This window comes from Hemicordylus capensis, chromosome 2, assembly GCF_027244095.1.
Source record: "Hemicordylus capensis ecotype Gifberg chromosome 2, rHemCap1.1.pri, whole genome shotgun sequence".
Classification (NCBI taxonomy): Eukaryota; Metazoa; Chordata; class Lepidosauria; order Squamata; family Cordylidae; genus Hemicordylus; species Hemicordylus capensis.
Window position 1 is genome coordinate 254,575,391 of NC_069658.1, and position 15,569 is coordinate 254,590,959.

At 44.3% G+C, this 15,569-nt stretch overlaps 1 protein-coding gene across 9 annotated transcripts in view; it reads left to right on the forward strand.

Moving 5' to 3' along the window:
- LOC128347412 (zinc finger protein 862-like) overlaps nt 1–14,189 on the forward strand; it is a 27,714-nt gene extending 13,525 nt beyond the window's left edge. For 7 of the 9 annotated variants that reach the window (XM_053301987.1, XM_053301986.1, XM_053301990.1 and 4 more), the window contains 2 exons: nt 3,564–3,611; nt 4,976–10,786. In XM_053301987.1, coding sequence (XP_053157962.1) covers nt 3,564–3,611; nt 4,976–7,065 — 2,138 coding nt within the window. In that variant the 3' untranslated portion in view covers nt 7,066–10,786. Of the gene's footprint in view, nt 1–3,563; nt 3,612–4,975; nt 10,787–11,052 lie in introns of those variants that run through there. The other 2 variants (XR_008317557.1, XR_008317556.1) reach the window with 2 other exon arrangements.
- The last annotated feature ends 1,380 nt before the right edge of the window (nt 14,190–15,569 follow it).

Consider the following 15,569-nt stretch of genomic DNA (forward strand, 5'->3'; position numbering starts at 1 on the left):
TTTATGCAACAGGGTCGCCAGCATGACGGGCACCTTGGGGCCCTCCCCACAGACATTGTCTGCTGTACTTAAAGGGATGCAAAGGGGTTCTATCGGTAATATTCTCAGTGCATGCAATTCCTGTCAAAAACCTTTAGAGGGCAGTCATAGTCTTCAAAGTATCCTACGAACAGTGGACTGCAGCCAATCAGTGGAGGACTATTTCTATTAGGGATGTGCAAACCGGTTCGGGGTCGAACCAACCCCCCACCCCCAGTTTGGTTCGGACCCAGACCGAAACAAACCCCCCCCCCCAAGTTTGGGGGGTTTGCGATCTTAAAACTCTGTTTTTAAAAAGTATTTATTTTTTATTTACCTTTTACTCCCCTCGGGGGAATTCCTGGAGGCGGCGGGGGTGGTAGTGGTCCAAGGAGGGTCCCCCCCCCACATTCTAAATCACCCTTCTAAATCACCCCCTCGCCTGGTTTGGGTGCTCTTCGGCCAGTTTTTGGCCTTCACCTGGCGGCCATGTTTAACAAATTTTTAACAGAATTTTAAGATTGTGTACCCCCAAACTGAACTGGGGGGGGGTTGAAGGGGTGCCAGACCAAACTGTCCCGATTGGGTTCGTGGCCGATCTGGCCTCGAATCGGGCCAGCCGGTTCCGTGCACATCTCTAATTTCTGTGCTGACAAGATGAGAATGGGCTCACTTAGGCACAAGTCATGTGTGGTGGAAAGTCTCCACCTATACACTTAAATGTGATGCAACCACCAGGGTTGGTGGTGGTGATGATTTTTATTTTATTTTATTTTATTTTATTTTTACATTTCTATACTGCCCAAAACATGTGTCTCAGGGCGGTTTACAATTAAAATTTAAAACATCAAATCACTTAACAATTAAAATCATTTAAAACATTAAAAATTCTAAACCCCCCTAAAACCCAATATTCAAAAATAAAAGGGAAAAGAAAGGTTTTGGGGGTTTCTTGGCCAGACAGCAACACAGCAACTACCCAAAAGGCTGTTGAGGGATGTTGTTTCCACCTGCCTGTCTACTGCAAATGCCTTTCCTGCTACTGTCTGTGCAAACCACTCAAATATCATCTGCGTTTAAAGAACCAGCTCTGATGGTTACAGCAACCTTGACATTGATGTCCACAGTGGTGAACAGATTGATGGAGCCAGCTCCTATAACCTCTGGAGTTGAGAACAAGCAGCAGCAACACCCTCCATCAGGTCCTGCTCCAGGTAATGTGCAGCTGTCAGCAGCAGAGGAAGATACAGGTGAGAAGTCTAGTGACTTCTTCTCCTGAGACAGAAGGGGAGTGTGATGAGCAGTACCCTACTCGTCAGCCTGGGACACTGCTAGTGAGTGGGGGGTCTGTACTCAAAACTAGAGTGGTTAACAACCTTAAACCTATGTGGACCTCTATTACCGAGAAATATTTCTTTCTTTCAACTTCTCTTTATCTAGTCTTTGCTGCCACCACCAAGCTCTTTCTGCTTTGGTTTTTATCCTGACAACCCCTACTAGTGTAGCTGAGGGCTGCGTGAGGAGAACGTTTAATGCACTAGACGCAGGATGAAGTTCTAAATAAAACAAAAATCAAATAAAGAATAAAATGAAATCAAGTTTATTTATGTACAAGCAGCTGTATATAAGCTGCTTTACAATAAGCTACATTACAGAAGTTAATTTGTAACTTTAAATATTTTAAATTTTGTACATCTCCTAGAGATGTACATATCAGGTGGTATAGAAATATGATTAAATAAGACAATTAAAGGTTTTTCTCTGCCAAAGCAGGTCTCCACACGTGTAGTGGTTTCTATAACAACAATAGCAAGGCTTGGCTACAGTGTATATATGGTATGATGTAAGATTTGTGACACACAGATTTCACCCACTGGCAGATGTTCTACACAGTGTGCATGGACAGATGGATTAAAAATTTGACTGAGGTAGCCACCATTGGATTGCCCATCACCTATAGACACAGGTCCTGTCCGACCCAGTCCCTCCTTGGAACCCCACCAGTTCCTGGAACCCAACAGACCCTGTCTCTCTAGAGATCCACTCTCTAGCCCTGTCCGTCCCTATATACCACTCTAGTTTAAATGCCACACTCCATTCTAAAGCCCCTCCCTTAGGAATCCCACCTGGAGGGTGGTTCCTTGGGCTTTAAAAGGTGATTGACAGGACTGGAGCTACTGCAGCCATCACTGAAGGAGAAACAGACATTCCATCAGAGCCAGTACCACACAAGGCAATCGTAGTGGAGAAGCCAGCAGAGACTTCACAAGATTTGCACAATGACAGTCTACAGATCATGGAAATGGCAAAAGCAGACACACTAGGGCTCATGATTAAGGAACCTATTCCTCCAATAGATGACCCTGCAAATGACTTTGTAAAAACACCAAATGCTTCAAATTCTGCTGCATTCCTGATGCTTCTTGTTCTGATACAGGCATCACAAAGGCATGGGCAAAGCCCTCATCAGTGCTGCCAATGTTAAGACGCCTGGAGGGAATGTACAAAGTGCAGCCAGATAACTACATTTTTATTTAAACACCCCCAGTCAAACTCAGGGGTGGTGGAACATGCCTCTTCCAATTGCTCTTCGAGGAAACATACTCCTACAGACAAGAAGGACAGTTAGGAACATAGGAAACTGCCATATAACCCTGGCTAACTTGGCAAAGAGGCACCTTTTAATGTGGTGATTCTCTTTATTTAGCAAGGGGAGAGTAACTGGCCCTATCCACCCCCAGCACAGTACTTCCAGTGACTGTTGCTGGTGTCTCTTTTATGTTTCTTTTTAGATTGTGAGCCCTTTGGGGACAGGGAGCCATCTTATTTGTTTATTATTTATCTGTGTAAACCGCCCTGAGCCATTTTTGGAAGGGCGGTATAGAAATCGAATGAATGAATGAATAAATGAATAAATAAATAAATATACTGAGTCAGACCATTGGTCTGTCTAGCTCAGTATTGTCTACATGGACTGGCAGCAGCTTCTCCAAGGTTGCAGGCAGGAATCTCTCTCAGCCCTATCTTGGAGATGCTGCCAGGGAGGGAACTTGGAACCTTCTGCTCTTCCCAGAGCGGCTCCATCCCCTGAGGGGAATATCTTGCAGTGCTCACACATCAAGTCTCCCATTCATATGCAACCAGGGCAGACCCTGCTTAGCTATGGGGACAAGTCATGCTTGCTACCACAAGACCAGCTCTCCTCTCCTCAGTTTGCTTGGAAAGGGGTGGAGCTCATAGAGAGAGATCCAGTGCTACAGGTATGTCCACCTTGGCTCCTGCACTGCATTTCTGCAAAGTGTGTTTATGTGGGTGAGGTGCGGGGTTGGCACTTGCAGGGGCACAATGACTGAAAAGATCTTTCAGACATCACCGTTAGCCACACCTCAGAAGGCAAATGTCTGCTGAAGAGCCAGCAACCTCTGGGGTTTCTCTTCTAAGTACCAGAGAGGACTCTAAATGCATGTTTGAGTCTATAAGCAGAAACATCTGCCCTTCTTTCCAGATAAGATTTTGAAAAACAGACTCTGTTTTTATCGATTCAGATTGCCAAGTGCCAGGAGTTGCAGTGCCTCAGCCAAACTTTCTCGGAGGTGAGTGCCTTAAATTGATTTGCTCCGGGACCTTTGCCCACATGGATTTGTTTCCCAGTAGCTTGTGAGAATGTAGTAGCAATTAACTCAGTTCCTTGGACATTGTGGGCACTCAGTGATGTATTGTGCTGAGGAGGAAGCATTGTCACTGAACTTTGTACCTATTGGTTTTTTATGTTTATAAAAGCCCGACTAGCCATAATTGAAGCTTGGCTCAGGCCTAAGGCAGACAGCTAGGCCAAGACAGTTGGATTTATGTGGGAGCAATTTTCAGGGTGAGGTAATAGCAGGTTTTCAGGGGCCCTCAGTAAGATGCTCTCAGTGATTCCTTTACAGCACCACTACCTTTGGGGATGACTGTTCTTCCTCCTTAGAAAGCATCTGCTTTCCTGGCCAAAGCGCTGGCAAGTAACCAGGTGATAGCAGCAAGAAGGAGCTATTGCTGGTTGCCTGCTCAAGAGGATGGGCAATTGGTGATAGCAGTGAAGAGCAATAGCAGGGAGTCAGCAGTGGACCCTTCCTGGCTATGATGGTCTTGGCAGATGCCTTGGTAATTATAATAGTTGGGTAGGGATACATGCCAGTATCTAGTGGCATGTATCCACTAGATACAATTCGTAGGTAGAAAGCAAGGGGTGATGGGAATCCAAGGCAGGACAGGCAGAGCTAAATGAACCTTGGTTGAAAGTGGTCCTTTATCACTGGCAGCAATATGCTAGGACTGAGGCCACCCCTGACACGGGGCCCCCAGCCATTCAGATTAGGAGCCTATAGATGCCCAAGAGAGACTGCCAAAGCAACACAGAAAAACGGGAAGCTGTACTACTCCACTGGCCTTCCTTGAGAGCCTTTGCCTTTAAGTGCATTCTGGTCACACAGGAGCCAGCACCTGACAAAGATGGTCTAGAGGAGGGGTGTCTAACTGCAGCCCTCCAGCTGTTTCTGGCATACAACTCCCATCATCCCTGGCTACTGGCCACTGTGGCTGGTAGGTGATGAGAGTTGTAGGCCAAAAACAGCTGGAGGGCTGCATTTGAACACTGCTGGTCTAGAGTATGGGTCTCAAACTATGACCCTCCTACAAATGTTGGCCTACAACTCCCATCATTCCTGGCTATTGGCCATTGTGTCTGGGGTTGATGGGAGCTGCAGTCCAAAAACAGTGGAAGGGCCACCGTTGGAGAGCCTATGGAAGGAAGCCACTATCTCATACCAAACATAATTATTGCAAAAAGGTGGCATCACACAGTTGCTGTGAGTAGGAAAGAGCAGGCATAGGAGCCCCCCAAGGCCCAAGCAATGGCAAGGCACAGAGCAAAATGACATGACCCAACCAACCCTGTTGTTTTCATTTGTCTCAAAAGGAATAATCAAGGTTGAAATGGTGGAAGACCTAGACAATCACGATTCGATGGACAACTATGCTATTTCCTTGTGTCCTCCAACAGAACCATGGCCTCCGACCCTATATCCAGACAGTTGTGGAAGAGAACTGGGTGCAGCCGGCATAGGAAGAAAGACTGTAGGGCCCCGATCTATTCAGAAATCTTGGTTTTCTCAGTTTCCATGGCTGGAGGCTGACAAAAGTCAGACCACTCTGTACTGTGCTGTGTGCAAGGAAAAGCCACCTGTTCATGGTCCGGTTTCCAAATTAGTCACTGGATACACCGGACCATTCAAAGTGGAAACTCTCAAGCATCACGACAAGAGCAATGCCCATAACCTTTGTGTCAGAGCATTAACAGCAAAGGAAGACCCTGATGGTGCTCCAGTGGCCGAGCGCATGACCAAGATGTCCAGCTATGTGTTGAAAAACATGGAGCACCTTTTTAGTGCAGCTTACGACATCGCTTACCATTCAAAACCACTGAACGATTACGAGAAAGCTTTAGACCTCTTGCAGGTCATGGGAGCTCCCATCATACCTAGGTACAGAAACAGAGTAGCATGCACTCTCTTCATCAAGTGCATCGCAGACACGCTTCGGAAGGAAATTCTTGACTACATACGTCAGTCGCCCTGCATTAGCATTCTTTTGGATGGTTTTACAGATTCCTCAGATCAGCCATGTGTAGCAATTTATATTCGGTATATAAAAATAGCGGAAGTGAAGGAATCCTATATCTGTTTGGCGTCGCTGCCTGATGAAACAGTGGATGCCTGTTTTGCCACAACTGTTTCAGCCTTGGATGAGCTGCAGATCCCATTTAGGCAGCCTGGATGGGTTGTGGGTCTAGGGACAGGGGGTGCAGCCAATATAGTGGAGTATAAGAGCGGCCTCATTGCAAAGTTCCAAGAGGTCATCCCTCAGCTGTCCTCAGCCCATTGTGTTACTCCAAAATTTCAGTTTGCAGTCATTGATGCCTGCTGCAGAGACGTTGACTTTGTGAAGAGTTGTGAAAAGCACATCAGGGCTATGTTCAAATTTTACCAGTCCTCTCCCGAAAGGCTGCAAGAGCTGCAGGCCATGGCTTCTTGGCTAGGCCAGAAGGTTGTGAAGTTAATGGAATCAAACAGTGTGAGGTGGGTCATCAGCAAGAGGCAAACCTTAAGTGCTCTTCTCGAAAACTTGCCTGCTGTTGTGAATCACCTTGAGCGCCTGTCGAAATACAGTGGCCATGAAGGACAAAAAGCCAAAGGAATGCTGACGTTTATGCGAAGTTTCCATTTTGTAAAATTTGCCCACTTCTTGATAGATTTTCTTAATATTTACAAGCCCCTCTCAGAAGTGTTCCAAAAAGAAAACGTGTTACTCAGCCAGGTGAATGACACCCTAGAAAGCACATACCTTGCACTACAAAATCTTCTCCAGCAGCCGGGACCCAAAGAGGAAGAGTTTGATGAAAATGTGAAGTATGGCTGCTTCCATGGCATCTCCTTGGATCTGGTAGAGGTGGAAGAGTGCCGATTTCAAATTGACCGAGCAAAAATTATTCTGAGAGGGGCAGAATACCTGCACCAAAGATTTGACACAGAAAAATCACTACAGTTATTAAAAAACATGGAAGTATTTGATACCACATCTTGGCCTGATAGTGGTCATCTTGCCAGCTTTGGAACGGTTGAGATTCTTTCTTTGGCTAAACAGTTTGAATGCACTACCCTGTCAAATTACAGTGAGGAGAAGATGCTGGATGAATGGTTTGAACTTAAAAACACAGCAAAGAACCTTTCCTTTTCTGTTTTGTGCAAGAAGGTTATTGCTGAGGGTCAGAAGTTTTCTTTGTTGAGCAAACTTGCATCAGTCTCGGCATGTCTGCGCTTTTCTGCTGCAAGTTGCAAGCGGGGGTTTGTTGTTATGAACCTAATAAGAACATATGAGCGATTGAAGCTCTCCAATGAAGTGGCGAACTCTCTCATGATGGTGGCTGTTAATGGGGTGGCAGTACCAGAGTATGACCCGCTGCCTGCAATTGAGCACTGGTACTTAACGTCCTCAGGCCGGCGCTGTTAACCATTTTACTGCTGTCATCAAGTGCATCATTAATTTGATATAGCATGGAGCCAGGAAAGTTGCTAACACTAAACATTTAACACCATCTGTGTCTGAAGTGCTGCACAAAATGCACTAGTGACATGATCCCTGCCTTGAGGACTTGGGGTCCCTCCACACAGCAAAAAACTGCGACCTGAAGAGCTTACATGCAAATTGAAAGCAAGGGCATGCTTATTTATCCTCCACATGTTTCTGCAGGCTTGAAGAGTCTTTCCCAGGGTGATCTCAGAGGTTGTTCAGATGGGCAGCAGAGACCTCGTGTGATTTCTGCCAGTGTCACTTACTGGCCAGCGATTGCTTTCCATGAACAACTGTCAGGATTCCACCTGGGGCCACCCAATTCCAGGATGTGTTTTGTTTTTTAAACCGGTTAAATCACCACATTCAGGGTAATTATTAGGTTTTCTTACTTCCTTATGCTGCCACCATATGTTAATGTTTGTTACAATGCCCTCAGTGAATATCTCTCCATGATTAGGTAGCTTTGCAAGCACAGGATAGGCATAAGTGTTCAGTGCATTAAAAAGAAACAAAGCTTAAAATGTAAAAACAATAAAAAGTTTATTATTTACATACATGTGATGGAAACAAACTCTGCTAGGCAGGGTACATGGACTCCATCGCAATGTTGCTGTTTTTCAGACAGCTGTTAAATACAACATAGAGTTTTATCCTTCTTTTTATATGTAGCTCTTAGGTATGCCAAATAACTTAGGACGGGTGTATTTTACTTTGTTTGTGGAACTTGGTGTAATGACCCAGACTTCACGTCTTTAATGTGGAATTTTGCCCCTGGACAACATTCCCTCAGATGAATCCCACTCAGGCTTTAAACTCCACACTCGGAGAACTCCTCCGGTTCACTACTGGCCTCTTACAGACTCTGAACAATAAACTACCAAGATTTCTTACAAAATCACCCTGAACAGTCTCACACAGGAGCTCTTGCGCTCAGCTCCTCCTTCTGTCCTAACTGGTCCAACTGTCTCCACCTGCCACTATTTGAATTACTGTCCCGAACTTTCCATGCATGGTTTCTATGACGATCTCCGCTCCCTCACTCTCCAAAGCACTCTGCTTGTGTACATCTCCTTACACAGCCCTTTCCTTTTGATTAGTGCTTTTCTGGTGAATGGGGGAAAGGAGCGGATTTTTCATGGGAAGGAAGAGCTGGTCAGAAAAGCTGAAGAAATCAAGTACGGCCTCTGCTGCCATAAACCGCCTGCAGGGTCCTTCAGGAACATGTGGAGGAGGGGGAATAAACTCCCGTTTCCTTCTTGTGTGCAAACTCTTCATGTTGTGCCGTGTTTTGCCTCAGTCTGGAAAGAGCCTCAGTTGGCAAATCTGGTTAAAGTGCTAAGGACTTGTCTGGGGATAAATGTTAGTTATGAAACTAATATTTTCCAGGGGAGGGAGCTGCTGAATAACAGGGAGAGCTCTCTAGCCCTATGTTTATTTTTACTGTTCCCCCTGTTTCCCCCATCACCTGATACTTAACCCAGCTCAGGGTTTTAACCAGAGCTGCAATGTCAGTCAGTCAGTCATGTTTATTTACGGTCATAGACCAAAATTTACATACATAATAATACACGTAATAAAGTAATAATATATACATAATATAATCAGGAACATGGACTCATCCTAATCAGCAATTTCCCGTTAGCATAATCTGATTTACCATCTGTTGTCTAGCCTTCTTAGCTGCCTCACAGAACTTAGCAACTTTAAATGTTACTTCCACCTTCTGATCTGAGAGCAGATAGTTGACGTAAAATGCATCTGTATGCCCTGGGAAATCAGTCAGTAAGGAGGAAATATAACAAGTTCGTAAGTCCCTATAAAAAAGACAGCGGAGTAAGATATGGAAGATAGACTCCTGTTCTCCAGAGCCACAAGGACATAGTCTCTGTTCTTTTGGGATCCCTCTAAATTTACCTTCTAATTCAGCTGAAGGTAGCACATTAAACCTGGCCAGTGTAAACATCCTGCGATATTTAGTGATAGTAATCTTACCCAGGTAATTCGCAGGTTTAGTATTATACATTTGTAAACCTAGGAAAACTTCTTTAGAGATTAAAGATCGATCAGTCTGCATTTCCATATCATAGATCCGCTGCTTTAATATCAGTCTTGCGTGACAAAAACCCATTTCTAATAGACCATCCAGGCTAAAGCCATATAAACTTATTTGGCGAGATATTGACTGCTTCCAACTAGAATTAAATTTATCAATAAAAATTAAGTGAGCAAGGCCTGTAGAAAAGAAAGACAATCTCAACCAGAAGCTGAGAATGGAAAACCACATCCGGGCTTCCATCTTAGGCATGCCAGTTTCCATCCTCAATGTTACATTGGGAACACATCTAGGGATCTGTAGAATAGATCTCAGAAACTTTGTCTGAACTATCTCTAGTGGAGTGCAGTTAGTATACGGGCCCAACTGTGACCCATAAAGCAATTGAGAGCAGACTTTAGCTGTAAATAACTTAAGGGCAGCTAGTACAAATTGAGCCCCATCTTGGTGGAAATATGATTGAATGGCCAATGAGCTGCAATGCTTAGTCAACTGGTTAGAGTAATCTATTTAAAAATAATCTGACTTTTTTAAAAAATGCATTTAATTGGGCAGTAGATTTTTAAAACGTGTTGAAGATATGATGCTGCCTTATGCTGAGGCCATCTAGCCCAGGATTGTTTACTCCGGCAGCTGCTCCCTTGGGTTTCAGGCAAAGGTATCTCTTCAATTCTGCTACCCAAGTTCCTTTGAACTGGAGGTGCCAGGGATTGAACCCAGGACTTTCTGCAAGTTGTTAGTTAATTTTTAACACAGGAACTTACCAAAAAAAAACTGCAGGTGGCACTGCAGGCACCATCTAACAGGACTTTTAGGTGGTTGCACTCTGTTTATAGAATAGCCTCCCCAGTGAGGTTCACTTGGCTTCATCACTTTGTTCTTTTAGACAGCAGGTAGAGACCTTTTTGTTCACCCAGGCCTTTTAAATTCTGATATTCAGATATGATTTGGTTTTTATTTTTAACTAACTTTAAAATGAACTTTTAAACTGCGTTGTATTATATTTTCTTTTCTCCCTTTTTGTCTGTTATGATTTAATGTGTTATGTGTATTTATTGTATGTTTTAATCCTGTGTTGTGAGCCACCCAGAGAACAATTTGCTATGGGGCATCTAACAAATGAAGATGATGATGATTATAGGAGGCAATTATCCCCCCCCCCTTCTTTTTCTCACACAGACAAGGAAATGCCTCTTTGGGGATGGCACTTGGGGCTATACATGTCTGCATCATCTGAAAAGCTGGAAAGCATGTCCTACCCCTTAAGAACATAAGAACAGCCTTGCTGGATCAGGCCCAAGGCCCATCTAGTCCACCATCCTGTTTTGCACAGTGGCCCACCAGATGCCGCTGGAAGCCACAGGCAGGAGCTGAGGGCGTGCCCTCTCTCCTGCTGTTCCTCCCCTTCAGAAGTATTTTTATTTATAAGCAAACTTCTGTAGATTGAACCAATTCAGCAGTTGAAAAAACACATATGAATAACTGACTAGGATACGTTTTAACCAGGTGACAATTCTAGGGGTTTGTTTGTTTGTTTGTTTTTTAATTAATGCTTCCTTTCTGTTGAGAGTGAGTAAAGTGCAAACCAGGAGCCTGGACATTTGGCCTTTCATGTGTTTCTGTGTTTGTGCAGCAACATGTCTTGCTTGGTTTATTTTTTTAAGGGTGGGTGAAGGGGCACAAGCAAGAATTCACTTGGTTGCCTTCAATACCGAAATTGAGTTCTTCAACCCAATTCTGAATTAAGGAGCTGGCTTAGGAGAAATGGTGGGTTATCTTGAGTCAACCCTTTAATCCAGGATGATGTGGGGGGGGGGTGTTGAAGGCTCAAAACCCTCTTATTTTCTCCTTCTCGATCTCCCCCTTTTCAGAGAAGCGTGCAGCTACATTGGCAGTCCAACTGGAAATTTTGGTTGCCTTCAATACCAGCACTTGATCTTTCTCCCTCTTTCCCTTCCACAAGCCCCAAGGGAAACTTGAAGTGCTCAGGCAAAAGCCAGGAAAACCAAGAGTAACACCACAGGGGTTGCCTAGTTGCACTGTCAGCCTGACCACCATGAAGAGAATGCAGGAGCTGTTTGAGTTGTAGTGCAGATCTGAGGATTTCCGTTCTGGGCAGCATGGACCAAGGATCTGTACAAGGCGATTTCATATGTATATGTTAAAGCAGTGTAAATCAGAGCAGATTCCCAGTTAGTTCCACAGAACCTGTGGGGGAGAGACTTGCGTAGAACTCTGCTGTGGGATCATTAAGGAAGGGATTGAAAATAAAACTGCAAAAATTATAATGGCCTTGCACAAATCTGTGGTAGAGCCACATCTGGAATACCATGCATGATGCTGGTTGCATCTAGGAACATAGGAAGCTGCCATATACTGAGTCAGACCATTGGTCTATCTAGCTCAGTATTGTCTTCACAGACTGGCAGTGGCTTCTCCAAGGTTGCAGGCAGGAATCTCTCTCAGCCCTTTGTTGGAGATGCTAGGGAGGGAACTTGGAACTTAGATGCTCTTCCCAGAGCGGCTTCATCCCCCAAGGGGAATATCTTACAGTGCTCACACATGTAGTCTCCCATTCATATGCAACCAGGGCAGATCCTGCTTAGCTAAGGGGACAAGTCATGCTTGCTACCTCAAGACCAGCTCTCCTCTAAAAGAATATTGTAGAACTGCAAAAGATGCAGAGGAGGACTACTGAAATTATCCGTGAGCTGGTTGCATCTCCTTCCTTGTGAGGAAACACTAATGTGTGGTGCCTATATTTAGAAAAAATGTGACTTAATGGGAGGGGGGCATTGATGTGTTCATGATTAAAGTTTATAAAACTATGCATGGTGCAAACAAGTGCATAAAGAGATGTTTTCCCCTCCTATACAACACTAGAACCAGGCGTTGTCCAGTGACACTGATTCGTTTGGAGGAGACTTAAGACGTACAAAAGGAAGTACTTATTCACACTGCTCATAATTAGGCTATGGAATGACTGCCACAAGATGTGGTGATGGCCACAAGTTTAGGATTAGGCAAATTCATGAAGGAGAAATCTATCAGTGGTTACTAGTCTTGGCTATATGCTACCACTGGTTCAAAGGCTGTATGCCTCTGGATGGCAGTTGCAGGGAGGCAATGGCAGTTGCAGGGAGGCAATGGCAGTTGCAGGGAAGCCTTTGCTGCCCGTGAGCTTCCATTTGGATGCCCATTGTGGGAAAGAGGATGCTGGACTAGACAGGCCTTGGCCTGGCCCACTAAGCCTAGATCCAGGTTCTAACCCCTAGGGCGGGGGTTCTCAAAATAGGATCCCCAGACGTTGTTGGACTAGAACTCCCATCATCCCCAGAGGATCCAAGTTTGAGATCTCTTGCCCAAGGGGGTTGAGGTTAGCAAGGGTCTAAGACAAAGAGTTCTCTGTTGTGGCACTGGTGTTAATACAGAGTGCCCTCATCAGGGATACTCAACGAGCAGCTTCCTTGTTTCAGCATGATTCCTTTTAAGCAACGTGGCTATTTGCATTTGTTTGCTAAGCAAGCAATGTCTTGTTTTTAGAATGGCAAGTGTCCCTATACTTGTAATATAGGGAACACTTTTAATATTTTAAAAAATAAACTACCCTTTAAATTATCATGACTTTGTCTTGACCCTGCCGCTTCTGCTTTAGTTTTCTGCTATTGCTGCTTCTGCCTGTTAGTGTGCTTACTGATTTTGTGATCTTTCAGTATTTGTATTTTTGATGGTTCTACTTTGTGTATTGATTTTTTTAAAAAAACTTGCATAGCTATCAGTTTTATTGTTTAGCGTTACCACCAGTGCAAAGGCGGGAAATAAAGAAAAAGTGTGTGTGGTTTTTTAAAATGGCTATAAAGCTTGGAAGTTTTATGAGTAACACCTGCTGATATCTCAGAAGGCAGAGGGAGGCTGAAAGTTTTCTGTGTATTCCCTGTTTCTTCCCATTTATGCAATTTTGCTTAACTTGAACTGGTTGTATTGTTCAGTAGTCGGGGGTGGGAACAAAATTTGTTTTTATATTTATATTTTTTATTTTTTGCCCATGTTTAGCATAAAAAATTTGCATGTAAAAATCTATGCATAGCCCTGATTACAGAATGGAACCTTTTTAACACTGAGCATTTGGAATGGCAAGGGGTCAGACCTTGCTGATTCAGTGACCTGGTGATGTATTGGTAAGTAGATGCAGAACAGCTGATAAAATGTTGCTAAAAATGTGTGCACTTTTGTGTTAGGCTGGCATAGAAATCAACAAAGATGTGACTGTACCATGAAATATGGACTGAAATGTGGGCCAAAGCTATGCAGGTTCTGTAATTATACTGTGCAAACATAGACTTTGGTATCTAGCAAAATCCAGCATCTTGGAATTTCAAAAGTGGGGTTCCATGCCAGCAGTCTGAAATGATAGTGTGTTCTACTACCTCAGCACATTCCCATAGGAATATAGGAAGCTGCCTTCTACTGAGTCAGACCATTGGTCCATATAATTGGTAATTGGTTACATAGTTTGTTTTCACATAGCTAATGGTTATCAAGGTGTCATCATAATATTACATATTAGTGTGGATAACTATATATGTGTTTTTAAAATTGGGTGCAGGTCACCTCAAACACCTGGTGTTGCTACACATGCTCTGAACATGTGTACAGAAGTGTTTATGCTGCATGCAGATTGTGCAACTGATTGAACTAATTATTTAGACCTCATTTCAAACAAGTTTTGGGGCAGGCTACGGGATTGAGGCTGTCTTTGTTGGCCTGATGGGTGATCTTTAACAGGGAAGTGACAGGGAGTGTGACTGTTGGTCCTTTTGGATCTCTCGGTAGCTTTTGATATTGACCATAATATCCTTCTGGACTGTCTGAGTGGGTTGGGAGTGGGAGGCATTGCTTTGTATTGGTTCTGCTCCTATCTCTTGGACAGATTCCAGATGGTGTTTCTTGGAGACTGATGTTCTTCAAAACGTGAACTTTTATATGGTGCCCCCCAGGGCTCCATACAGTCTATTGCTCTACAGGGGTGGGGAACCTTGGCCCTGCAGCTGTTTTTGAACTACAACTCCCATCATCCCCAGCCACAATGGCTAGGGATGGTGGGAGTTGTAGTTCAAAAACAGCTAGAGGGCCAAGGTTCCCCACCCCTGCATCTAACACCTACATTAAACTGCTTTGAGAGATTAGGAGATCTGGTACAGGGTGTTATCTTTTTCTCCTTGTCAACATCAGAAGGCATAACCTCCCTAAATGCCTGCCTGGGGCAGTAATGGGCTGGATGGGGGATAACTAATAGACTGAATCAAAAATAAAATAAGATGGAGGTACTCCCCACTGGTATGTTTCCCAGACTATGGGAAACACCTATATTGGGCAGCAGTGATATAGGAAGATGCTGAAAGGCATCATCTCATACTGTGCAGGAGATGGCAATGGTGAACCCCTCCTGTAGTCTACCAGAGACAACCACAGGGCTCTGTGGTTGCCAGGAGTTGACACCAACTCAATGACGTGTGGGGTCAGGAGACCAGGATGGGGCAACAGTTCCCAGAAGCAACCGGTACATGGGCCGAGTGTGTTTCTGGATCCAAACCTCTCCTTGGTGTCTAAGGTTAAGGCTGTGGCTAGAGGTGCTTTCTTTTAGCTTTGGCTGATATGCCAGGAGGCTTTACACACATGGCTTTTAATTCAAATCCACTCCAGATTGGAGTGTGCCAGTCCACATATTAGTTGTATTTACCCCGACGTATCATGGACCAGTACAGACATGACTCTGTCCCCCGCCCCCAAGTGAGGCTGGGCATTCTGGCTTAGCCCAAAGTATGGGCAGAGAGGTATGGGCTCTTTAAAAGCTTCAAGATCTCTTAGCAATTATATGGTACCCAAAGCTTTTTAAAAACCCTGTATTTCCAGCAGCTTTTGAAGGGGGGGGTGAAACAGTGGGAATGCACATAGGAGAAAGATCACAGGGAGTGCAGGAGGAGCCCACAGCTATGTAAACTATCAATTTAGTTTATGAAGTAAACATCTTGCGAATCTGCTGCAAAGCAGATTTACTCTTTAGGTACCCAAGGTATAAGGCATAAACCTCCAGCTGCATCCACTAGTTGAGATAACAACCTCAGGCTCAGACTAGTGGTACATATGCTGGTAACATCCAGTTTTGATTACTGCAATGTGCTCTGTGGGGCTGCCTTTGTACATAGTCCAGAAACTATAGTTAGTAAAGAATGGTCTCTGGCTCATCTTGGAGAGACCATATTACTCCTATATTAAAAGAACGACACTGGCTGCAGCCCAGAGATGGATGTTTGGGGCAGTATACAAATAATAAGAATAGGTAACATGAACAAGGCTACAGTGTTCAAGCAAGGAGAAGATCTAGAGC